Source organism: Ursus americanus, chromosome 28, assembly GCF_024610735.1.
Source record: "Ursus americanus isolate L20-20 chromosome 28, mUrsAme1.1.p, whole genome shotgun sequence".
Classification (NCBI taxonomy): domain Eukaryota; kingdom Metazoa; phylum Chordata; class Mammalia; order Carnivora; family Ursidae; genus Ursus; species Ursus americanus.
The window spans coordinates 27,539,387-27,563,914 of record NC_142154.1 but is presented as its reverse complement, the minus strand read 5'-3'; the positions used below and the strand labels follow the sequence as shown (position 1 = coordinate 27,563,914).

The 24,528-nt window shown below is 56.8% G+C and overlaps 1 protein-coding gene across 3 annotated transcripts in view; it reads right to left on the bottom strand.

Moving 5' to 3' along the window:
• The window catches only part of PSTPIP1 (proline-serine-threonine phosphatase interacting protein 1), a 46,398-nt gene that overhangs the window by 15,500 nt on the left and 6,370 nt on the right, over positions 1-24,528 (bottom strand). For 2 of the 3 annotated variants that reach the window (XM_045795122.2, XM_045795123.2), the window contains exons 2-5: positions 10,811-10,911; positions 10,379-10,453; positions 2,113-2,147; positions 1,779-1,885 (exon numbers count right to left, since the gene is read on the bottom strand). In XM_045795122.2, coding sequence (XP_045651078.1) covers positions 1,779-1,885; positions 2,113-2,147; positions 10,379-10,453; positions 10,811-10,911 — 318 coding nt within the window. Of the gene's footprint in view, positions 1-1,778; positions 1,886-2,112; positions 2,148-10,378; positions 10,454-10,810; positions 10,912-13,152; positions 13,267-24,528 lie in introns of those variants that run through there. The other variant, XM_045795124.2, reaches the window with a different exon arrangement.

Sequence of the window (24,528 nt, the reverse complement as noted above, 5' to 3'; positions counted from 1 at the left end):
TACCCACAAGCACACGCTCCCACGTCCCTATGCATAGCCACGGGCCTGTTCACACAGGGGAACACACACGCACACCTTTCACCACTTGTGGGCACACAGGGCCACTGCACCCCTACCTCACCTCCCAGGCTTCTTGTTCAGACAGAGAGAACGAAATGCAGCTTGGACAGAGACTGCGGTGTAAGGAGGACCAGAGCTGGCTGTGCTTGGGGTCTCAGTGGGGCCTGTGCTGGCGGGGAGACCTCGGGCAAGCCAGCCGGTCGCAGAGGGGCAGGCACACACACTGAGACACACACCTGCTCACAGGCAGGCACACACGGGTGCCAGGCTCCCCCGCTCCCCCTTGCTCCCTCTCTCTCACACATGTGTCCATACGCACACATGCATACACACACACACGAGGCCAGGCTGTATCCCTGCAAACAACACCACAGTGGGGGCCCTGGCCGCTCTGGGGAGGGTGTCTCTGGCTGAAACAGCTCTTGCAGGCACGACAGGCCCTCTGGCCGCAGGAGAACTCAAAATAGCCAGTCTGGGGCCTCGCCGTGTCCACGGGCGCCCTGCACCCTGCAGGCAAGGCCCCACTCAGAGAGGTCACCTGCTCCAGCACGAGGCGGAGCTGACCTCTGAGGCTGGTCTGGAGACCAGCTGTCTGCTCAGGGACCCAAAATTAGAATCCTGAAAGCCTGCGTCCCCCAGGGTGGCTGGCTGGGCAGACAGGGCAGGTGGCCACGCTAGATTTCTGTGGTCAGAGCCGCTCATCGGAGCCGGAGCCCTGTCTAAGAAGACTGAGGGGGGCCTGGTCTGCGGCTAGGTCCCCGAAGCTCGGGAGGTGGCCTGCAAGAGGGAAACAGAGGCACAAGGAGAAGAGCTTGCCCAGGACACCCAGGCCCAGCCTGGCCCCAGCCGTGAGCCGGCAAGCCTTTCCCTTCACAGCTCAGTTGTATGGACTTTTCCACTTTTCAGCTCTTTGGGGAGAGTCTGCAACGATCCTTCATCTCCAAGCAAGAAGTGTTTCTGTGTGCTGGCCTCTCCCAACCTGTCTGGGGTGACACCCTCATCACGAAAGCCTTGAGAGGCTGAGCACATGTCCCCAGCAGCCACGTGCTCAGAGAGTTAGAGAGTCTCAGGCCTGGGAGGGGGCCCTGCGACACTGAGGTCACCAAGCCCACCCCTGCCCCACCCCTGAAGCTTCCTTGACAAAGAGCCTCCAGACTCTGCTTGCATACCTCCCATGATGGGGACCTTACTTCCTTTCCATGGAGTCCCTCCATCTAGGGACAGCCACGTCCTACCCATGGGTGAGAAGTACCTTTGGATGCCGAGGTAAGCCCGACAGACCCCCCCACCACTCGCAGGCTCTGTGTGCCCCTCTCAGCCTGGGCAGCCCTGCAGAGCAGCTACAATGGCTGGCCACCAAGTGTGCCTTTCTCCTGGACAACTAGCCCAGACCCTTGGGCTGAGGACCAGTTTCTGGTGACTCCCCAAATCAGGTTGCCGCCTTTGGATACCCCCGAACTGTCAGTGACCCTCCACAGTCTGCTGTAGTAGGATGATCATGACTGTCCCTCTTGCTAGCATGAGACGGCTCGGGAGAAGACCCCCAGTGGGGCTCTCAGGCCTGCATGCTGGGCCCTGGTTCCAGCGGCCCATCTCTGCCATCAAGTCACTCTCAACACCAAGCCTGGAGTGCTGTCCCCCACCCTCCACGGGCTCCATCTGAGGGGCCACCCCCCCCACCTTCACAGTGATCATGGCCACCCCCACACCCGCCTCACCTTCTTCCTTTGCTCCTTCTGTCTCTCACGGAACTCCTCAAGGCTCCGCAGCTCCTCGCGCAGGGCCAGGGCCAGCTGGATGTGGGAGCTGCCCACATTCTCCATTTCTAGGGGCAGAGCACGGAGGCGGGGAGCCTCAACCACCCACATACCCACCTCTGCCCGGACCAGCCTCACACCTCCCAGATCTTCCACCAGCCTCAGAGCCCCGTGTGCAGCCTGAGCAACCACCCACCACCCACCAGAACTTATCTACCTCCATCTGTGGGGATAGGACTGTTCCCAGAAGGTCCTGTCACCCTGCAGCCTGGGGTTGGGGACAGTCAGGACTTACGCTGCTTTAAGGAGTCAAAGGAGGCCCTCAGGGAGCTGCAAAACAGAAAGGCCAGGGTCAGTGGGAGGAGGGCACCGGAAGTCCCTCCCCACCCCCACTCCAGGGACTTTTCATTTGGTGGGAAAGCTCTAGGTCACTCACACACACTGATCCAGACCCAGACAGTGACCACCCACTCAGAACCAAGCTGGAATTTCTGGAAGGCAGAGCTCCTCTTCGGAAATGATAAAGCCATCACACCTCCCAGCTGTGACAGAACGCTCCTGGCTTCCGCATGTTTTCAGGGTTCTCCCCTGCTCATTGCGGTCCCTCTTCCACCCAGTCCTCTCCCATCAGGACAGAGCTGAAGCGGGAGAGTGCAAGGTTCAGACCCAGCTTTAGGCAAGTGGCCTGGAGGGTGTCTGGAAGAAGCTGGATGGGAGAGGCAAGCAGGACAGGGGTACAAGAGCAGAGAAATGTGGGGCCTTAGGGCAGGAAGAACAGGATGTATGAGTGAGGACAGAGGGAGGCTGTTCCTGTCCCTGGCTGGGGTGGCTGGGCAGACAGTGGTAACATTTCCGAGGGGACCCAGGAGAGAGTACATGATCCATGGGGGTATACAATAGGGTGCACTGAGTTTGGGGTGCCTGAGAGAACCTCTAAGGAGGAGTCAGGAGGCAGCAGCATGGCTGTTCTGGGGTAGAGAGGTGGGCACCACGGAGAGCAAGAAGTGAAGAGGCTGGCACTGGGGGAGGGTGCCAGACAGGGAATAAGAACACAGGGCACCCAGTTACATTTGAATTTCAGATAAACAACAAATACTTTTTGAATATAATGTAATACACGGAACATACTTACATTTAAAAGTATTTGTTGTTTATTGAAAATTTGAATTTACCTGGGCTCCCTATATTTCATCCAGCAGCCCTACTGTGGGGACTGCCCCCCAGAACAACAAACAGAGCTGGTGCCTGAGCAAAGGTGTCAGAGCCCACCCAGAACCCAGTCCCATCTCCTGATAGGTAATGGGGCCCCATGACGCAAACATCTCCTTGGGTCAGAAACATGGTTGCTGGATCTCAGAGATGGGAGGGGGTGGAGGGGGGGTGCGGGAGGTGGGGGCTGCTCGGTGGGGTGAGTTCTGTATGCTTCAGAAGCAGACCCTGGAGCCAGACAGCCTGTGTGACCTTGGGCAAGTGACTTACTCTCTGTGCCTTGGTTTCCCCTTCTGTAAAATGAGGACAGGATGGTTGTGAGGAATAAATTAATTAATACGCCCAAAGTATCTCTGTCAGGACCTGGTTGTTGTCATGTCACCCTCCCCTGAGTCCACTTCAGCACATCGCTGTCCTAGGGCGTCACCCAGGTCCCTGAACCTGACCTGAGCTGTACCTCCAAAGTGCCCCACCTAAGAGCTTACTGGGTGCCCCCACTGATCAGAAACCCCCCAGGTTTTGCTTTCAGGTAGGGGTTCCCTTGGGGTTCTCTGCGGGGCTCCATGTCCTATGTGGGCATGCGGAGGACAGACTCGTGTCACCAGCAGCTGTGTGAGGGATGCCGGGGCCTGTCGTGCTCCAGCGTGGACGCGTGCGTGCCAAGCCTCCAAGTGCGCCCAGAGACGGTGTGCAGAGGTTGCAGACTGGCCCTAAGGTGGTATTTGGGGTAAAATTCTCCGCCCACGTTGGTCGCCCCTTAACCAAGGAGGCAAAATCAGCTGTGGCTCCCTCTGCACCAGGATGCCGGAGGAGGCGCAGTCAGTCGAGGCAGAAAGAGAAACTGAGGCCAGAGCGCGGCCAGGCTTGCTGGGATCACACTGAGGCAGCAGGCAGGCACTCCGTCGCTGGCGCGCTCCGCGGCGGCCCGCTGCTGGGGTCCGCGCTCCCCTCCGTTCCCCTCCGCTCCCTCCCTGCCTCTCCGCCGAGCAGCGCGCCCGCCCCCTGGTGGCCATATATCCTCATGACGCCCGCCCGGGACAGCCCGGCCCTCACTCCGCCGTCTCCCCCGCAAGCCTTGCCAACGGGCTTTCCAGGGGCCTCCCTCTTCTCGTTGGACAGTTAGGGAAACTGAGGTCCACCAGGATCAGCAACCTGGTAGGACCCACAGGGATCCAGGCCTCTAAGAGAACTGCGGGGATCTGGTCAGCGGCAGACCCCGGCCCTAAACTAAGTAGATGTCCAAGTGTGGTGGGGACACCAGCAGCATGACCGCACCTGGGAGCCTGCTGGAAAGGCAGATGCCGAGGCTCCAGCCCAGTGCTCCTGAAGCCAAAACTCCAGGGTGGGGCCCAGCACCCTGGTTTTAACAAGCCTCCGGGGGCCACTGGTGTCCATAGGAGTGTGAGAACGGCTGGCCCGCATTATTTAATCCTCGCAGCTCTGCCGGGAAGGGTCCCACCATGATCCCCATTTTACAGATAAGAAAAACAAGCAGCAAAGAGGTGAAGAAACTGACCACAGCCACAGAGCAGGTGAGACGGCAAGGCCAGCCCCCCGCTTCTCACCAGGGGAAGGAGAGGGCTGATTGCCAGGGTGACCCCACCTGCCCCGGGGATGAGAGGTCAGGAGTCTTCTCTGACAGAATTGACGTCTTGCCAGTGGCTATCCCTCCAATCCCTCTGCTTACCCACACTCATGTCCTGCCTCAGTCTCTCTGTGTGGCCCCCTCCCCTGCCGCCAGCCTCACCCACACCCCCATCAGGCCCCAAGTTCTTCATGACCACATCCCGCCCCAGAGCTCAGGGCCTGCACATCCACGGCCTGGTCGTCACCTCTTTTTAGATCTCACAGCTCACAAACACCTCAAACACAGTGTCCAAAACTGGACTCAGCTCCCCCGCAAACCCCCCTTCTCAGCCCATTTCCCTTCTCAGTAAAGGCATCAGCCTGCACCTGGCCATATGCACCAGAAACCCAGAGCTGTCCTTGTCTCAGCCCTCTCCCTCCCCCTGCACTACTTTCTTTGTCACCTCCTCAGTCTCCTCTCTGTCTGCCTCTCACTGCCACCACCTAGCCCCTGCCCCACCAACTTCAGCCCCCAGCGTCACTTCATACTCGGTAGTCCTGCTTTCTGGGCTACCTAGTCACCTGGCCACCCACCAGTTCCTTCTATCTGCCAAGTTCCCTCTTGCCTCAGGGCATTTGCACATGCTAATTCCCTCTGTGCAACATCTTTGCAGGGCTTCCCCTTCTGTCCCTCTGAGCACTTGTTCCTCTTGTCACCTTGGGCTGGTGCCTTGAGTGTCCCCTCACTGAACTGTGAACCCACTGAGCAGGGGCAATGCCTGGTTCTCTTCCCCTTGTCCCCAGGCTTGTAGTCCAGAGTGACAAATTCAACACTTGATAAGTACCAAGGCCTTTCTCATTTCCAACCTACCCTGTCTCACCCTCCTTGGCCCATGGACTCAGGCCCTTCCTCCCAGGCCTGGGGTGTCTGTGAGGAACCGCAGCCTCCTGGGACAGCTGGTCCTCCTCCCTACCTCACCTCTGGATGCTGGGAGCCCCTGCCTGAGTCCACAGCACTGCTGTGTGACACGCGGTCTCTGTTCCCACCCTGCTCAGTCCTGATGTCGACCAAGCCTGCGCTCACCTTGGGCTCCCATTTGTCCCCTGGCTTGCTGCCCGTTGGGGCTGCAGGGATGAAGGTTCTCATTCTGCCTGGGATGGGGGTGGGGGGCAGGATGGCAGGCTGTGACCACTCCAGCTCTCCCACCCACTGCTCACCTCTGGGCTGCAGTCCTTCCTGCCCAGCCCTCCTGTACCCGGTACTGGGGACCTTCAGGCCCCCAGAGCTCCACTCACACAACAGGGCCCAGGACTCCACCTCTCTTTCTTGGCCCCAGACTTTCAAAAAGGCAGCCTGGGTTCTGGGGTGGGGTGGGGGGGTCTTTACCTTTCCTGGATCCAGAGGGAGCCCACTGTGGATTAGCCAAGACTCTCCCCTGGAGAATGGCCTTAAACTCTGATCCTGCGGCGGGTTTGCAGAGCATTTGAAGTCTTTCTCTGCTCCAACTGACCCCGAAAAGATGGCGTCTCACAGCTTTTCTCTCTCCCGGTTCCTCCCTCTTGCTGCCCGGACCTGCTCAAGCTTCTCTTCTCTTGTGTCTGTGTCACATGGCAAGGACGGGGCCTCACACAAGCCTCTGTCCTCTGTTATCTGCCACCGATGTCCTTATGTGTGACTCGTCCCATTGCCCTTTCCAACTTGGCTCTCAGGACGCACAGCCTGAAATGCCCTGCTCAAACACAGTCGAAATTTCGAGTGCAAACACCTCCTTCCATTTACTCCCCACCATCTCATGTTCATGCCTGGGCCTCACTATCCCGGCCCTCCTGCTGGCCAGGAGGCTCCAGCCTCCCAGCTGACGGGAGCAGGCTCTTCTTGCCTCCGTGCTGGAGGCTAGGCCTGACTGAGCTGCTGTCAGAGGACCCCTGATGGGAGTAGGGCCTGCCTCGCTCCCTCTAACGCCCTCGACAGGTCTTCATTCTCTGAGCTCAGAAGACAGAACATGAAAAAAAATCCCTCTTGACAGGAAAACCACAGCATTTTAGGCTGTGACAAATGCAGGTGAGGCGGGGATTCAAACCCACGCGCCTCGAGGACGTGTCCTGGCTTGCGGTAACCACCCAGGGGCCACGGGAAGTTAGCCCCAGCCCTGCCAGCCTTGGTTTCCTTTCATTTCCAGAACCCCTGCCCTGTGGCACCCCAGCACCGTACCTGAGACAGGATGGGTAGGCCTGGGCAGGGGAGAAATGGGAGCACCAACCAGAGCGAAGGCCCAGAGGCTGGAAGGCAGAGTCGGGGGAACTCTCGGCAGAGCTGGATGTGCAGTTTAAACCGTATCGATAAGCCCTTCACCCGTGTAATGAGGTCTTTAAAGTGCATTGAAAGGGCTGGTGAGGCTCCCCTAGTTCGGGGACCAGGTCTCATATCTGCATCAGCCCTGTGGGTGTTCGCTGAAGCAGCGTGTGGAGAAGGCGAATGTTAGAAATGATTTGAAGATGGGGGTAACCTCCCTTCAACACATATGGCTGAGCCTCCGGGCCAGAGCGAGGTTTCTGGGCCGCCTGAGGTCAGAGGATCGTGCAGAAACGCTGCATCTTCGGGCAGCAGAGGCCGGGGAGGCCAGCCCACTCTGCCCACTCTGCGCTCTCTGCTCTCACTGGGCTTCTTCAGAGGCCACGCAACTCCCAGCTTTTGTCCTCCCCCATTTGCTCCTGTCCCGCCTGTGCACCCCCCAGCCCTCCGCTTGCCCTCAGAGGAGCTAAGAATAAGCATCCCTTGGGACCTAGGAGGGGGTTGGGCATGGGGAGGCTGGGGGCTTCACCCCACCAGGTGACGGGCCCCGGGGGGATGAGCGGCCAGCCCCACGCTGAATAGCCAGGCCATTCCCAGGGGCCAACCCCACACACCTCCAAGTCTCCATGGCAATGAAGAAGTGATCCGCGTTGTCATGGCCACCCTTCACTCTTCCCACAGGGCGCCCTCCAGGTTGGTACTGGGCCAGGGTACCCTGGTCCAATCCAAGACCCTAACAGTCACACAAGGCTGGGTGTTTGAGAGGACTTCCTGGAGGAGATGGGGCATGAGAAGGCCCTAGAGGGAGGGGTTCTGAGGCAAAGGATTGGGGAGGTTCCCCATGGCGTGCTAGAGTCTAGCTTTGGGACGGTGGGGCCATTCATTTTATGTTATTTTTAAATTTTTGAATCCTCCTGACTCAGCCTAGACGTGGCACATAACAGGTGCTCCATAAATGCTTGCTGAATAAATGAATGGATGAGGCTGCTTGCCCTCCGTTAAAGAAAGGAGTGACTGCATGGTCTCACTAATCTTAGCCCATGCCCCATGGCTCCACAGCAGCACTGACTGAGCGCCTAGTGTGTGCAGTCAGTTGACGTGGGAGCTGCATAGGGCATGACCCTAAGGCAGGCAGTAGGCGAACCGGGATGGGTTGGACTCCTGCCCCCGTTGCCCACTGGCTCTGAATGTGCCCTGACTTTGCCCACCTCCAGCAAGCCCTACGGCGGAGGTGTCTGCCCTCCCTCTCCATCTCCCCCAGGAGGTGCCCCCCCAGGCCGCCCTGCTCTGACCACCCCAGCCTGATGGTGGGCCCGGGGCCATGCTTGTTCTCACCCACCATTCCCTGTCTGTTCTGGCAACCTACACGCTGGGCTGTGGGGCCCCTGTGCTGGGTAAGCTGAGCCATAGGGCCTGGCAGTCCTGGGCTCCAGCCCCTCCTTGGTGGGCAGAAAGGCAGACTGCCTCCTTGCTCTGGCCCGGGGCTCTGCCACTGATGCTCCCACCTTGGATGAGGGCTGCCCTCCCAGTGACACTGGCCTCCAGCCTTCTGCGCCAGGGAGGAGCTGGGCCTTAAAGGAAATAGTCTAGCTTGCCCAGTCATGCTTCTTAGCCCTAAACTAGGTAGGGCTTATACAGGTGCCTATAAGACCAGCAAGAACCCCACTGTGTATTAAGCATTGCCCTGGCCTGGTGCTCTCTGCTTGACACGGTGATTCCAGAGTACCTCCCGGGGGCAACTTCCCTTTCACAGCCCAGCCCAGCCCAGGACTCAGAGAGGGGCAGTGACCACCCCATGGTCACACAGCATAGAAGGCAGGGCACACCTTGCCCCACTTGGCCTCTTATAGCCATGCAGGGGATTGGGACTGCCCAGAGCATTGCCCGGCCTCTTCCTAGTCCTGCAGTGGGGCAAGATACTGTGTCCCTCCCCACCTTTCCTGCCGCCCACCAGGATCCCCTTCCATGTTGTTCTCTCTGTCAGTGGCTTCTCCTTCCTTATTTAAGTGCCCAGTGACTCACGGGCTTCTGAGTGTGAGTGTACCTCACACAGCTTGCCTCCAGCCCGGGCTTCTGTCATGGCCCAGCCTGGAGCACCCTCTCCCCCCGCTCCCAGGAGGCCACCTCTCTTTCTGGGAAGGTTCTCCTTTTCCATCTGGCTTGGGTGGCCAGGAGGCGGATAGGGATGCCTCCTGGGTCATACTCCCTCAGTCCCTCTTCCCCAAGGAAGACAGAGAAGGGTTCCATCAGACTTTTGTTCATTCCTTACCACGTCCTGAGCCCTCCCCTGCACCCAGTCAGCATCCAGCCCCAGCCCTGCCCTGTTTATCTGCACAACAGCCCGCTGGAGTGGGCAGACGAGAACCCAACTCAGCTTGCCCCCAGTCACACAGTTCATAAAGGTCAAGTGGGGACTAGAGCTCGTGCATTCTTACTACTGGGGCTGTGTTCATGCTTTCTGGGCCCAGGCACAGACCTTCGGGTATTGAGCATTAATCTTCCCTGGCCCTCACCACTTCTAGACCTTCCTCTAGCTCTTCCCATGTCTTCTCTGGCTCCAGTTTGGAAGCAGGAACCAGCCAGGGTCCCCTGTGTCTTTAGAAGACTCGGAGAGTGTTGTATATTCAGGGAGCTCAAATGAGGGAACTTGGTGCCAGGGTTCGGAACTCAGAGGCTTTGGGGCCACTTTCCTTGTGCAGAGCCAGACGCTGACAGGCTTGACCTTCCAGGGGAGCAGGGGTGAGGCTCAGCGGTTGCTATGGCAGCTGCCAGCTCCACAGGTAGAGGCTCCTGGGTAGAAGGTCCTGACCCCAGGGGGAGAGTCCACACCTTCCCAAGGCAGCCTCTCTACTCCACTGTTAGAAAGTTCTTCAGCTGCCCTCAAATCGTCACGCTGCCCCTATCTGCTTCCCCAACCCCCAGTCTGCACACAGGGGCCCAGGCCTCAGGGCTGGAGAAGACCCCGGCTTCAGAGCAGCAATGACCCCCATTGCCTCCCCTCCAAGCCAGGCCTGAGCCGAGCCTTTGGACTCGATTAATCCTTTGAGGAAGGTTGTGTTATTGTTCTGCTCACTGTCAAGGAAATGGAGGCAGGGAGAATGCAGGGAGCAGTTTGACCCAACTGATGACCACACAGCCGACCGGTAAGGACCTGGCACTGGACCCTGGACTTGGCCCCTCCCGCCGCTGCCCCTGGTCACACCTCTCTCCCTGAAGCCCAGGCTAAGCCAAGGCTGCACGGGCGCGGCCAATCAGGGGAGGGCCTGTCCCCTGGCGCTCAGGTAGGTGGAGGCGGCCCAGGGGCTGCTGGCGGTGCTACAGACCCCTGAGGACACATGGCCTCTGTCCCCAAGACAGTGGTCCTCCAGGCATCTTCCCAGACCTTTCCTGGCCCTCCCCGCTCCACCCCATGCCAGGAAGTCCTAAACCCTGTTGAAAGGCCCAGAAAGCACCTGGCAAAGGAGGAGGGAGCCCAGGGCACGGGACCTCTTACTTGATCTCTGTCTGGCCGCCTGCCTTCCGGGCGATCTGCATCAGCTCCTTGCCATAGCGCTCCTCCGCCTGGGCCCTGCGGGAACAAAGCAGGGGCTCTGCGTCCTCGACTTCGGCCCCCACATGTCTGCGTGGTAAACTGAGGGTCCACGCATTCGGCCTCTGGGGCCCAGCTGGCCCTGCAGGCTCCTCCTTGAGAAGGTCAAGCCCCCAGCCCTCCTTTGAAATAAATGTTGGCCAAATACCTGTGCATTGGCGGGGACATCATATTCTTGGCCCCCTGCGGGGAGGCCCAGGCTGGGGAGAACAGGAGAGTCACACTCCCGACTCTCCAGAGCAGGGGGTGTCCTGACAGCATCCTGGCTGCGTGGGGGGCCCCGGCTGCTCCCACAGCCCACTCCCCCTCCAGGCCCTCACCCCGTGTCTGGCTCACCTCTGCCTCAGCAGCTCCTCCACGTCCTTGCACATCTTCCTGCCGTCCAGCAGCCTCTGCAGCAGCGCCTCATAGCCGGTGTGGGCCGTGAAGTCCCTGCACTGGAACACGCGACAGACGGGCGCGTGAGGGGGCGGCGAGGACCGACTGGCGCCTCGGGGAAAGGTCTCTCCAGCGCTGGGGCCTGACCCGCCTGTCTGCCTCCAGGCCCCACTCACGGACGGGCGCTGGGCTTCAGGAGCGGGCGTCGCGCAGACACACGGTGGGGCCCCCGTCGGCGGACGCGCAGCTGTGTGAGCCCCACGCGTCATTGGAGCTCCCAGGCCGGGGCGCAGCAGGCCCAGCACGAGACCCAGTGACGACAGCCTTGCAGGGTGCCCAGTGCGGCTTGCTCCCGTCGCCTTCCCGATAACTTATTATCTCCACCGTCAAGGGAGCAGACCGAGGCGCAGATGGGGGAGGCGCGCCCACGGTGACGCGGCTTGACGGCGCAGGCCTGGCCTTGAACCGGGCCGACTGGCTCGAGCGCGTGCTCTCCACCTCAACACCGCGGGGCCTCTGCCACAACGGCACCAAATGCTTCATGCTCGACGACCGTGTGCCAGCTGCCACCCCAGGCTCTCTGTGCGCTCAGGTAACCTCTTGCACCCGGCGGGCGAGGTGGGCATTGAGAGTGACTTCTGTCCGAAGGCGCACGCATCCTAACACATGCCTAGGATCCCTGGCACGTGCCTAGCACCCCAAGGCCAGCCCTTAAGCATGCCTAGCAGCCCGTGACGGGGGAGGGGGCGCTTTGGAGAATTCTCCTGGACACAGCTGCCCCCCTGCTGCCTGGCGCTTGCTCAGCCCATCCTGGTGCTCTTGACCGACCGGCTTCTCCTTCCTCAGCCCTGGAACGGATCCTGAGCTGCCGGTGCTGGACGCTGGGGGACGGAGTTAGAACTTGAAGGGTCTCCTAGGACATCCTCCGGGTCTACGGAGGGGGTCTTAGGGCCAGGCTGCACACAGGGCTGACGGGCAGGGGAGGGAGATCGAGAAAGTGGTGAAACATTATGCAGAGAGCAGGGACTTCCTGCGTCTGACCTGAGCCTGGCTTCTGCATCCACGCTTGAGGAAGGACCCCCACCTTCCACCCCCTAGGATGCTGGGCCAGGCAACTGTAAATTGAGGCAAGTCCTGAGATTCAGCACCTAGTCGGTCTTCTCTTCCATCCTCGTGGACCCCCAAAGCCCCGGAGACTGGTGAAAGGGTCCCTGCTTCCCTGAGCACACATATCATAACCCCATCTCAGACCTCAGCCAATCCGTGAAGCCACAGCTTGGGGGAGGCAAGTCTAGCCCATCTTGGAGTCAAGAGCTGGCGGTACACCTTTCCCTGCCCCATGCCTCCCCTCAAATGCTGTGTGTGGGTATGTAGGGAGACGCAGGAGAGGAGTCTAAATCTAGGAGAGCTTCCCACAGGAAGAGGCATTTAAGCCAGGTTCTGGGAGAGAAGGTGTTGTTCTTCAAGGTCTAGATAGAATCAAACGTGGTAGGAAGGGCAGAGATTCTACAAATTGCCTCCACTGGCTGGGTGCCGGGCCCAGCCCTCCCTCAGCAAACTCAAAATAGTGAAATCTCCAGGCCTATAGAATACCTAGGACTCCAAGCTTATCCCGTCCTCCATAAGCTTCCCTAGAAATTCCTAGAGCCCAGGCTCAGCTGCCCACAGGGTGCCAAGCAGTGTGTGTGGGCCCCAGCAGAAGGAAGTCATCCCCAGAACCCCTGCCAGCCTGTCCTGGGGCAGGCGTCAGCGCCCACGTCCAGGCTGGTGCGGTTGGACCAGGCTTTCACTTCTCTGGCCGTTGGCCCACTAACTAGCCAGCAGAGCAGGGCTTTCTGCCTCTCAGCCCCTGCCCTCCCTCCATATGCCCCTGGCAGAAGGTTGTGACTGCTGGGGAGGGAGAGGAATCTGGAGCCTTAGCCTCCTGCCCTCTCCTCACCAGGGAGGCACCCTGAGCTGCACACCAGCATTCAGAGCCCAGTTCCACAGACCGCCAAGCTAGGAAGCATCTCATCCAGTGCCCCTCAGTCTTCAGGGAAGTGGAGGCCCAGAGAAGGGAAGGACCTACTTCAGGAAACACAGGCAGAGGCAGGACAAGCATGTGGACTCCAGGGGACCTGTCCTGCTCCACGAAGCCTCTGGGAGAGCTGGCAGAGTTGGCAAGATCCCAGCAGCCCACCCCTGCAGCAGGACGCTCTGCTCTTCCCTCCTAGCCCCCCGCCCTGCCCCAGATCTCCAGGCGAGCCCCTCCATCCTTACTGAGATGCCCGGAGTGGAAAGACAAGCAAAACAAAACCTACGTTGGCCATTCTGTAGGAGGCAGAAGGCAGCAAGGGGCCCTGCAGGCTGGGTCCCCAGGAGCTCGAGTCCCCACAGTGCCGCAGGCTCAAGAATGGTGCTCAGCCTTTGCTCAGAGCCACCGTGGCGTCAGCAGCCGCTGTGGCCAAGTGAGCCACGGTCACAAGTGATGAGACTGTTCTGAGGAAGTGCCTGGCTCCCTGGGGCTGCTCCCTCCCAGCACTGCGCCCCTCCCCCAGCCTGCACCCTCCTCCTTCACCCCTACCCCACCACCTCCTCCAGGGAATAGATTCTGACTCATTACCCAGCGTTGGGCAGAGTCTGCTCAGGCTGCTGTTGAGGAAATGAATGAACCAATCACTCAATTAAATAATCAGTCGGTTCTGCAAGTTCACAGTCCAAGGCCCAGCTGCACATCGTCCCTGAGGGCCCCCTGACCTTCCTTCCAGCACCCACCAGCTCCACCCTCTAAGTGCCAAGGGCTCACTGCCAGTCCCCCTCCTTTCCTGACTCATATTTCCACAATGCAGAAGCTACCAGGCAGAGCCTCGCCCCTCCTCTGTCTACCCACCGCCTCTGTTGCCTGAAACCCACCCATGGCCTTGATCTTAGTGAAATTATGGGGTCTACCGGCCACACACTAGGAACATCACATCGGTTTTTATTTTTCATGGTTTTATTTATTTATTTGAGAGAGAGCGAGCGAGCTAGTGAACAAGAGAGAGAGCACAACTGGGGAGTGGGGCAGAGGGAGAGGGAGAAGCAAACTCCTCACCATCTGGGGAGCCTGACGCAGAGCTCCATCCCAGGACCCTGAGATCATGACCTGTGCGGGAGGCAGCTGCTTAACCAACTGAGCCACCCAGGTGCCCCTCACAGTGGTTTTCCTATTGAAAATGCCACACACCGACCGAGGTAAGGACAGTGACGGGGAGACCCAAAGAGGGGAAGTGACTACTCAAGATCTCTCAAGTGGTAAAGGTCAGAATCTGGGCTACGAGCTCAGACCCGCCTGTCCCCCAGCCCACATACCTACATCAGTCATTCAAGAGATAACCAGCACTGTTTTTCATTTTGGAACATCAAAAAATAATTTTAAAAATTACTTTTGAAAATGATTACTCAAATTCTTTCCAGCTTAAATCAAAGCTGTATTTTGGGCTATCACTCAGTTACCACAGATTCACAGAGACCCGGTCTGTGCCCAGGCTGGGTCAGAGAAACTCTTCCCTGGAGAAGGGCCACGCTGGCTCTGCAGACGTGCACACGAGAAGCAGCAAGCAGCCAGAAGCCAGGCCCCTGCCCCGCGGCTCCCAGGGCAATCCACCCCGGGGGACGGTGCCAGGTGCTGAGAAGCTACGGTCCCCTCCTCTGGGAGGCCTGCTCAAGCCAGACGTGGGAGCCGGGGCCTTGCCATCACACTGTACGGCCGGCTCTGGTGCTCCCTTTCCCCAGAGAGGCCAGATCAGGACAGCAGAATGCCTCCGGAGGCTCTAGAAGGAACTGCTCAGGAATCAGAGCAGGTGGGAGCATATTCCTGCCTCGGCCTTCAGGCCTTCAGGCCGTGTGGGGAAGGCCTGGCTGCCCCAGGCGCCCAGGGACAACCCAGCTGCTTCCTTCTCTAGGCAAGTCTACGTGTCAGCCACTGCCCAGGCCTGTGCGCTGGCCCTGGCCCTGCCATGCCCCCACTGGGTGGAGAGAAGAACAGCATTTGTACCCACCACTACTTCCCCCTTTTCCTACCCTTATCACTCTTGGTGGCTGCAGGGGCTAGACCACAGACACCAGGGCCTGAGCATACCATTTCTCTTCGTGGGACTTGGTCTCCTCATCAAGGAAGTGGGGGCAGAGGCCAACCTGTCCCTGACAACCTGCTCCTCGAGGGCACAGCCCCTTCAGGGCAGACTGTGGCTGCCGAGTCAGGGAAGGTGCCCAGGCCGGGTCTGGGAGATGGTACAGAGTCCGAAAGACTAGCTGTGGGTTCACACCCCTGGTCATTCTCCCTTTTCCAGTAAAATGGGCCCAACAGTTCCCACCACCTGAGGCTGATCTGAGAAGCGATGAAATGACGTGCACCGCTGAGAATGGTGAACAGAGATCACAGCATGCCTCGAGTGGGGTACGAGGGTAAGGATTATTACCCCATCTATAGGTGAGGAAAATGGAACGCAGGGGGGTCACCTAAGGAGCCCAGGGCACAGCCAGCACTTGAACCCAGCTCTCCCAGGCCAAGATCTGAGCTCTTCACCTCCCGATCTCTTGCCTTTCTGCAGCTGCTCTGCTAGCGGCCCCCCCTGGCACTGGCCTGTCCCGGCCTGCTCCCGCCCCCACCAGGCAGAGGCGTGAGAGGGGTCGGCATGCCCAGGAATTGGCTGATATTCTTCCTGGGGACCAAGTGAAGGGCTATGGAAGGTAGCAGGGAAGAGCTGCCTTGTGACTTTCTGCTCATGAGAACCACCTGACAGGGAGGGAGGAGCCCCCACAAGGGGCCGCGTGACGTGGACTGCCGGGTGCACGTAGGAGGGGTCAGAAGTGTACAGCTGCAGGGAGCAGACTAGGGGGATCCTCGGGGGGGGGGGGCGCAGGGTCACCAAAGAACCTGCCGAAGTATCCAGGAGAGGAAGGGCTACCCCGTGGACCTCTGCCACCTGCTATGCCATCACCAGCTCCCAGAGCTCCAGGGAAAGAAGACCTTTCAGCCCTTTAGAGTCACTGACCCCCCACCCACCCCATCTGAGGAGACACCATAAGCAGTGGTTATGGGTAGAACATGGCAAGTGAAGAAATGGACCCTGTCCTTTCCCCATCGTCCCCATCACAGGCTTCCCATATGGAGTCAGGAGACCAGGAGCATTCAACTGAATAAGAGAGTGAAATTCTGATATGATGTTGAACCAGAGTGAGTTATATCGAGACTAGAAAAGGACTAGAAAAGCTCTAACACATGCCCAGGTGTGGGGAAGGGAGACCTAACAGTGGCTTTGGAAGGTGAAAGAAAAATTAAGTTGCCAGCTTGCACCCTACCAGGCTCAAAAAACATTTTGTAAAATGTTAACCATTCTTGTTGAAAACCTAATGACTGACATGCTCTTGGGTTGATAGGCTCTTCATTCTTTTTTAGCCTTAAAAAAAAAATCACCTCTTATCGGCGGGAGAGGAGACAGAAGACTCCTCACCCCAGACGCCCCAGAAGCCTGGGACAGCAGGCCGAGCAGACATTAGGGGTGGCATGGTCCCAGTTTCACAGAAGGGACCTCTGCAGCCAGCGTGCCTCCTGTGGCCAGCTTCCTGCCAACAGTTTACTGTTGCTTGTCTTTTCTGTGGATTGAGAAACCAAAGGGTGAAGATGGTCAGGAAACCGGAGGTAGTGAGTTCTGAACTCTCCAGAAGGCAGCTCCCTGAAGGCGGGAAGTGGGTCTGTCTCCCTGCTGGGTCCCAGAGCCCAGCATCTGCAATGCAAACACATTGGACAAGCGCCAAATAAATGTCTCAGGGAGGCCCTTGAGAGGATGTGGCTTTACGACTGCTGGCTCTGGAGATGTCCCACGGAGGGGAGCAGATCATTGGCTTGCATTGCAATGACTCATGACCCAGCACCTTTACATAAGCCAGACTCATCCCCTCTACTTCTTAAAGTAGTATTATTCTCCCCATTGTACAGATAAGGAAACTGAGGCTCAGGGTAGATCAGTCCCTGAGTAGCAGCCAGGCTCTTTCCACTGCCCTACAGCTACTACCTCACAGTGGGGCTCATCTCCACCATTCTTAGTTGGCAAACTGAGGAAGGCAAAGGACCAAAAACCCAGGTATGGCTTAGAAGGGTGGATGGTTAGGGGCGCCTGGGTAGCGCAGTCGTTAAAGCGTCTGCCTTCGGCTCAGGGCGTGATCCTGGTGTTCCAGGATCGAGTCCCACATCGGGCTCCTCTGCTAGGAGCCTGCTTCTTCCTCTCCCACTCCCCCTGCTGTGTTCCCTCTCTCGCTGGCTGTCTCTCTGTCACATAAATAAATAAAATCTTTAAAAAAAAAAAAAAAAAAAAAAAAGAAGGGTGGATGGTTAGATGGACGACCAGAGACTTCAGTAAGCAAGCTAGTTGCCTCCCTAGAGTATCCAGGGGCAGGTGGGTGAAGAGAGGTTCCCAAGCCCAGGCCCTTGAGAAATCACTGAGGCCTGCAGGCCTTTGTGGGGCCATCAGGAGCAGAGGGAGTGTCTGTGGCTGGTGTCCCCAGAGGCCCACGCCAGGATTGCGGGGGTAGAGAGAAGGAGGCCAACTCCAGATCAGCACAAGGAAGGGCGTCCCAAGAGCCATGTGGTCCCAGATATGGTTGCACAAGGCCAGCTGCCTCAGCACGTGGAGGGTGCCCCTCACAGGTTAGGGATTCCGCAGGGAGGGTGAGATGGGTCGAAGTGTCCCTGACCCAAGGATCGGAGGGGTCCATGCATAAGCAGATAACTGTGGGGTGATTTACAGCTTTTCTAAGATGGCCCAGGAGGTGCCACAGGGAGAGAGCCAAGAAGGCAGAGAAGGACTTTTATTTTTAAAGAACAAAAGCACATTGAATGCACTTGTTCAGCAACCCTGGGCTCAGCTGGGCTGACAGGAGCTTGAGATTAGAAATGAGTTTCCAGGGGCGCCTGGGTAGCACAGTCATTAAGCGTCTGCCTTCAGCTCGGGGCGTGATCCCAGCGTTCTGGGATCGAGCCCCACGTCAGGCTCCTCCGCTGGGAGCCTGCTTCTTCCTCTCCCACTCCCCCTGCTGTGTTCCCTCTCTCACTGGCTGTCTCTATCTCTGTCGAATGAATAAATAAAATCTTAAAAAAAAAAAAAAAAAGAAATGAGTTTCCAGAGGATTCCAGCTCTCCGCTGAGCCCCAGCCTCCCCAGGGTCTTCAGGGCCTCCCCTCCCAAGCAGTGAGCAGCAGAGCAGCCCAACTGGCTGGGCCCCTGAGATGTCTGCGCCCCTCAGCCGTCAGCCTGAGCCAGGGGCCTGTCAAAGCTCTGTGAACTTTCAGAACCTCCCAGGAATCCCACATCACCAGGTGTGGGGGCAACACTGCCACCAGAAGAGGACCTACTGTGTGGGGGGGGGTTTGGGGTGGGGGCGCTTATCTCAGTGATACTGAGAACCACGGGGTGCTATTGTTGGAGGAAAGCTAGGATGAGAGAGGTTATGTAACTTGCCCGGGCCCCATCAGCAATTGTGTGGGCAGGCCCGACTTTCAACCAGAATCGGTCCAGTTTGAAAGTTTTGTTCTTTTAACTAAGCACCCTCGGATTAGCAGGAAGGAAAGGTCTCCGCTAGCGCTCTCCCCTCCCCCCAGTCTGCGAAGCCCGGCCCACTTCCCCTGCGCTCTCTCAAGTCTTAAAGGCCCAGCTCAACCCCCCACTTCTTCCTCCTGCTTTATGAAACCAAAACGTGTAGAAAAAGTAGAATAGGGGAGGGACAGGGAGTGAACAGCAGTCCAGGCAGAGGCCTGAAGGTGGGAATGAGCCCGGAGGTTCAGGACCCACGGAGCTCTGAGTGGTCCTGGAGAGATCTGAGGGTGCTGGAGCAGGTGTCTGAAGAGGTAGCCTGAGGCCAGCTGGAGGAGAGGCCCAGGAGCAGGTGTGGGGCCTTCCCAGGAGGTAAAGGGATCCAGGGTTCCCTTTCAGGTTCCAAGTTCAGGGGAAGGGAGCTGGGTGCGATGCAGTATTTAGAGGCTAGTGCTCTAATTCTCAGAAACCCCTGGAATGTCAGGACTGTGCCGTAATTATTGCCCTATGTTACAGATGAGCACCTGAGACCCAGCAAGGTGAATGACCTGCTCGGGTCACACGGTTCCTCTGTACTGCCCCCACAAGCTGATTTGGCAGCAGGGGCTCCCTCGATCTAGCACTGGGTGGAGTAAGGAGATGCCAGTGGGCAAGGGTGGGTAAGGGAAGAAGTGGGACACAGAGGATGGTTGATGGAGGAAAGGAGGGAGCTGAGCCACCCCAGACCCTGAGCCCTGGAGGAGACTACCCCTTTAACAAGGACAGGCACCGTCCAGCCCCTGCCCATGGCCAGCCACACAGGGCTCCTCGCCACACAGGCTTCAGCTTGTGGGTGACCAGTCAGAGACTAGAGGCTGGCACCAAAGGTCCACCTACCATCCCTGCGCATCCCATTCCCCAAGTGTCACCCCTCCCATACTGCCTACACCTGCCAGGGGAGACCCCACAGACCCTCCTCCCCCAGGAGGAAGTCCAGGCAGCGGGAGGTGGCAAGAGCTCAGGCACCAGGTTCTAGTTCTGGCCAGTTCCATGGGCACAATCAGTGCGACCTTGGGCAAGTCACTTAACCTCCCAAGCACAGAGTCCCTCGTCTGTAAAATGAACGTGAACCTGTGGCCCACCTCTGGGCTCTGAGGACGAAATGAAATAGTACATGGAGGCGCCCGACAACGGGCACTAGACACTGAATGAGTTCCTGGAAAATGGTGCCCACGGGGATGGGTATGCCTCAAGTCAAAGAAAGGAAATAAAAAAAGAGAGCGAGGTTGGAATCTGGGCTGTAACGCTTATTTGGGCTGGTTGCTTCCAATCTCTCAGACTCAATTTTTTTAAATTTGTAAAATGGGATGAACAATTGGACCACACAGGGCTGACGCGGGATGTCTTTCTTTGTGGCTGTGAATTGCTCTTCCCTTGGGTTTGAGACTTGCTCAAGAGGCAGAGTTGGAGCCCTGGAGCAGCACAGATGTCCCATTCCCATCGCCACACCCTTTCCTGAAGGGAGGGACAGCCTCCCTGCAGCCTCTGGAGAAGGCCCTGTGGCCTCCTCTGCTGGCCTTGGCAGGTTCTGGGTCTCAGAGCTGACCCTGGGCTCTGGCTGCAAAGCTCTCAAGCCTGGGTGCGAGCTGGGCTCCTGCACATGTGGGGGGTCTGCATGTGGGGCTCCTTGTCCCTACGAGGCCATTAACGTGCATGTTGCCATGTGTCTGTCTTCTAACCACAAACATCAATTTAATGCAAACAAGGGGCCAGAGACTCAGAAAGTGGAGGGACTCACCAGGGCCACACTGTGAACGTAGTAGAATGGAAGCAGGGCACTGGGTTCTAAGGGCAGAGTGGGAGACAAAGATGGCACCCTCCGAGGAAGGGTTCTGTGTTGAAGACTGGGAAATTGCTTTACCCTGCCCACCACAGCTGTGTGCATCTGGCATAGAGCCACACTACAGGAAAATACATCTCTAAATAGAGCAAAATGCCGCCCCCTAGACCGTGGAGCACTGGGGCTACCTGAGGGATCCCTGGGTGATCTGTGGCCATGCACTGTTTAACTTTCCCCCTAAGCCAGCTGGGAAGTCTGGGGCTCGAAGTCCCGATTTTCAAAGGCCCCTCAGGTCCTGGCAGGCCAAGGCCAGGGCAGACATCAATTCCTTGCAGGACCTTCCCATGATCCACTGAGGAAGTCGGCAACCTGGCCTTCGGGCCAATGCTCCTAAAGAGTGAGAGCCAGTAGGACCTCAAGGAAGCCCGGAAAGCCAGAAGGTAGGGCAACTACAGAGAGGATCCCGCCATCTGTGTGTTGGTGTCTGTAATGACTGTCATTCCAACATGGAAGGGAATAGAAATTGACCCTGGAATCGAAGGAACAGATGTGGCTGATTCCAGAACCCGGGAAAACGAGACTCTCTAAGGAGGGTGTTTCTCCAGTGTGCCCAGGCTGGGAGAGTTATGGAAGGTTTGTCAGAGACTAGTGGCCAGTCCAGGCTGGGCAGCCACAGGAAGGCTCCAACCTCAGTTTCCTCACATAAAAAATGGGAACAATAAACACACTTCCATTCAGGACCTTGAATAGCCAATGATGTTGAAAAAAACAAAGTTGGAAGACTCACACTTCCTGATTTCAAAACTTACTACAAAGCTACAGTACTTTAAATAGTGTGTACTACCGTAAGGTTAGACACAGAAACCGAGGGAAGAGAATAGAGAGCCCAGAAATAAACACATATATGACTTTCAACAAAGATGTCAAGATCATTCAACAGGGGGAAGGACAGTCTTTTCGGCAAATAGTGCTGGGAACTGGGTATCCACAAGCAAGGGAATGAAGATGGACCCTTCCTTACACTAGATACAAAAATTAACTCAAAATGGATCAATGATCTAAATGTAAGAGCTAAAACCATCAAACTCTGAAAAGAAAACACAGGGGAAAAGCCTCAAGATTGACTTTGGTAACGATTTCTTGGATGTGCCACCAAAAAGCACAGTTAACAAAAGAAAAATAAATAGATTTTGTCAAAATGAAAAACTTTCATGCATCAAAAGACATTATCAAGAGAATAACAAGAAAACCCACAGATCAAGAGAAAATATTTGCCAATCATACATATGATAAGGGATTCATATCCAGAATCTATAAAGAAACACAGCAAACACAAATAATTTAAAAGCAAGCAAAGGACCTGAATAGATGTTTCTCTAAAGAAGATACCCAAATGGCTAATACACATACGAAGATGCCCAACATCATTAGTCATTAGGGGAAGACAGATCAAAACCACAGTGAGACACCACTTCATGCCCCGTAGCCTGGCTGTAATTAAAACACACACAGGCACGTGCGTGTGCACACACATACACACACACACACGGGATTGGTGAAGATGTGGAGAAATCAGAACTCTCATGCACTGCTGATGGAACGGGAATGGAGCAGCTGCTGGGGACCGCAGGTTAGCATTACTGAACCAGTTAAACGTAGGATTACCATATGATTCGGCAATTCCACTTCTAGGCAAATACCCTGAAGACCTCAAAGTAGGGATTCCAACAGATATTTGTACACTCATGTTCATAGCAGCATTATTCACAATATTCAAAAGGAGGCAACACCCCGAGTCCATCGACGGAGGAAGGGATAAACAAAATGGGATATATACAGAGAACGGAATACTGTTTAGCCACAAAAAGAAATGATATTCTGATGTCTGTTGAAACGTGGATGAACCGTTTCTTTTCAAGGATTTTATTAATTTATTTGAGAGAGAGAAAGAGAGAAAACAAGTGGGGGGAGGGGCAGGGAAAGAGGGAGAAGCAGGCTTCCCACGGAGCAGGCAGCCTGATGTGGGGCTTGATCGATCCCAGGACTCTGGGATCATGACCTGAGCTGAAGGCAGACGCTTAACCGACTGAGCCACCCAGGCGCCCCGAAACATGGATGAACCTTAAAGACATGCTGAGTGAAAGAAGCCAGACACAAAAGGACAAATTCTGTATGATTCCACTTCTGTGAGGTTCCTAGCATGGGCAGGTTCACGGAAAGTAGAATAGAAGTAGGAGGTGAGGGGAGGGAGGTGAAGAGCTATTGTTTAATGGATACAGAGCTTCTGCTTGGGATGACGGACAGTTCTGGAAATAGCCAAGGTTGCGCAACATTGCGAACGCACTCAGTGCTGCTGAATCGCACACTTACAAATGGTTAGAGTGGTAAGTTCTATGTTACGCTAATTTACCACAATAAAAAAAAGTAATCATAGAAGATTGTAAGGTTAAAAAAACAAAAACAAATCTCTACCCTCTGCTCATTCACAAGTGAGTCAAATGAGGTCGCCTCGATGGTACAAACCAGGCGTGCTCTCGTTGTCAGCAATGGCAGCGCATCTCGCATCACCACAATGGTCCGCACTAATGCTTCTCAAACCTGGCTGCACTTTGGAAACACTCAAGAGCTTCAGAAAAGACTGATGCCCATCCTCCCCCCCTGAAATTCGGATTTACTTGGTACTCGGCCTTGGGTGTGGCCTGGGCATTGGGACCTTGGAGAACAACGGTTCTACAAGATTTGGCTTCCCGATACATTTCTGATCTTATCTCCAAGTAGTCCCCCCCTCAGTCACTTGGTCCCAGCCACACAAGTCTCCTGTCCCTTGAACATATCAGGCACTCTCCTGCCTCGTCCCATCACCCCCTCTTCTCCCCAGTAGGGCTCAGCTTCCGTTTTCCCATTTCCGATGCTGGGAAGCCCTGAGCCCATCTGGCCACCCCATCCTTGCCCCGGCTGTAATCTCGGGAGTGCCAGCTGGCACTTCCTATTGCCCAATAATGGGTGCTGTCGACACCAGCGGAAGGGGCTGTCATTCGCCTACCTTCTCACCCATGGCTCAGGCGCCAGGTCTCCGCAAACCACACATCTCCCACTAAACCCCAAGGGCTCTCTGACTCAGGCCTGGGAAGGTAGCAGCGAGGCCTAGCCCCGTAACCTCAAAGTCCACCTCGGTGGCATCCCCAAACCTATACCTCCTCTATCAGTTCTCTCTCTGCAAAACAGGAATAAGAATACCATGTTCACAGGGCTACTGTTGGAATTAAATGCATCTTGTCACTTGAAGCCGTGGGAATGACTCTCTAATGGCAGAACATAATATGCAGTGGTGAACAGAGTTGAGGAGGCATTCTGGGAATCGGAGGGTGCACACATGCGGCTCGCCCTGGAGGTGTGCACACCATCGTAAGTCTAGGTCCCTCAGAGCCTGTTTCTGCTCTGCTGACTCCCTATGTTGAGCAACGGAAGGCGGTCCCCTTGGCCTCCCCATCTTCAAGGCCTTAGTCTTAGGTGAGCCTCACTCTGGTGTCCTGCAGATGAGGACACTGAAGTTCAGAGGGGAAAGGCTTTTCCAAGGCCCAGCGAGGGAAGGCGGAGGCTGGGTGAGGCTTCAAAGCAGCATTTGGCTCCTGAGCCTGGAGGGAGACCCTGCTGGAGCTGGTCCAGGGCAGGGCCCAAGCAAGGGCAGCCTCTGGGCACAGGGGGCCACTCTCTCTCGCTGGAAGCCCAGGCAGTTTCAGTTTCCACACCACGTTTCCCTTCATTATGTGGTTTGTGGCATCAGCTAGACTCTGGGTGAGGAAGAAGGGCATTCCGCCCAGCCTGCAGCCTCCAGGCTCCTTTGCGTGAGAGGAACATCCACCGCGGAGAGCAGAAGAAAGCGTCTCTGCCACCACTTCAGGCCAGTCAGGACCTTTCACAATCCAGCTGGGGCCTTACCTCCCTACTGGGCGCCCTGCACACTCCTTTGGGCCGGAAAACTGCCTTCCAAACCCATTGTGCCACTTCCCGCTTGGCACGCCTCGGTCCCTTGCCCTTTCCCCTGCGCCCCGCGCCACCTGTCCTGCCATCTCCCAAATCCTTGCCCACCCTTTCAAGCCCAGGCAGGGCCCTCTGTCTCCATTCCAGGGGCTCCCCTCACTGTGTGTAGGTGCCAGGAAAAGCCAGGAACAGTACACAAGTCCCCGGGAATTGGAGTGCAAAGAGGGCCATTGAGAAGCAGATCTTGTTCTCCACTAAGAATAAAATCTCAGGTGTGGGTGACTTTCTTGGCCGAGGCTGCTGCAGCCGGCAAACCCTCCAGGTTCC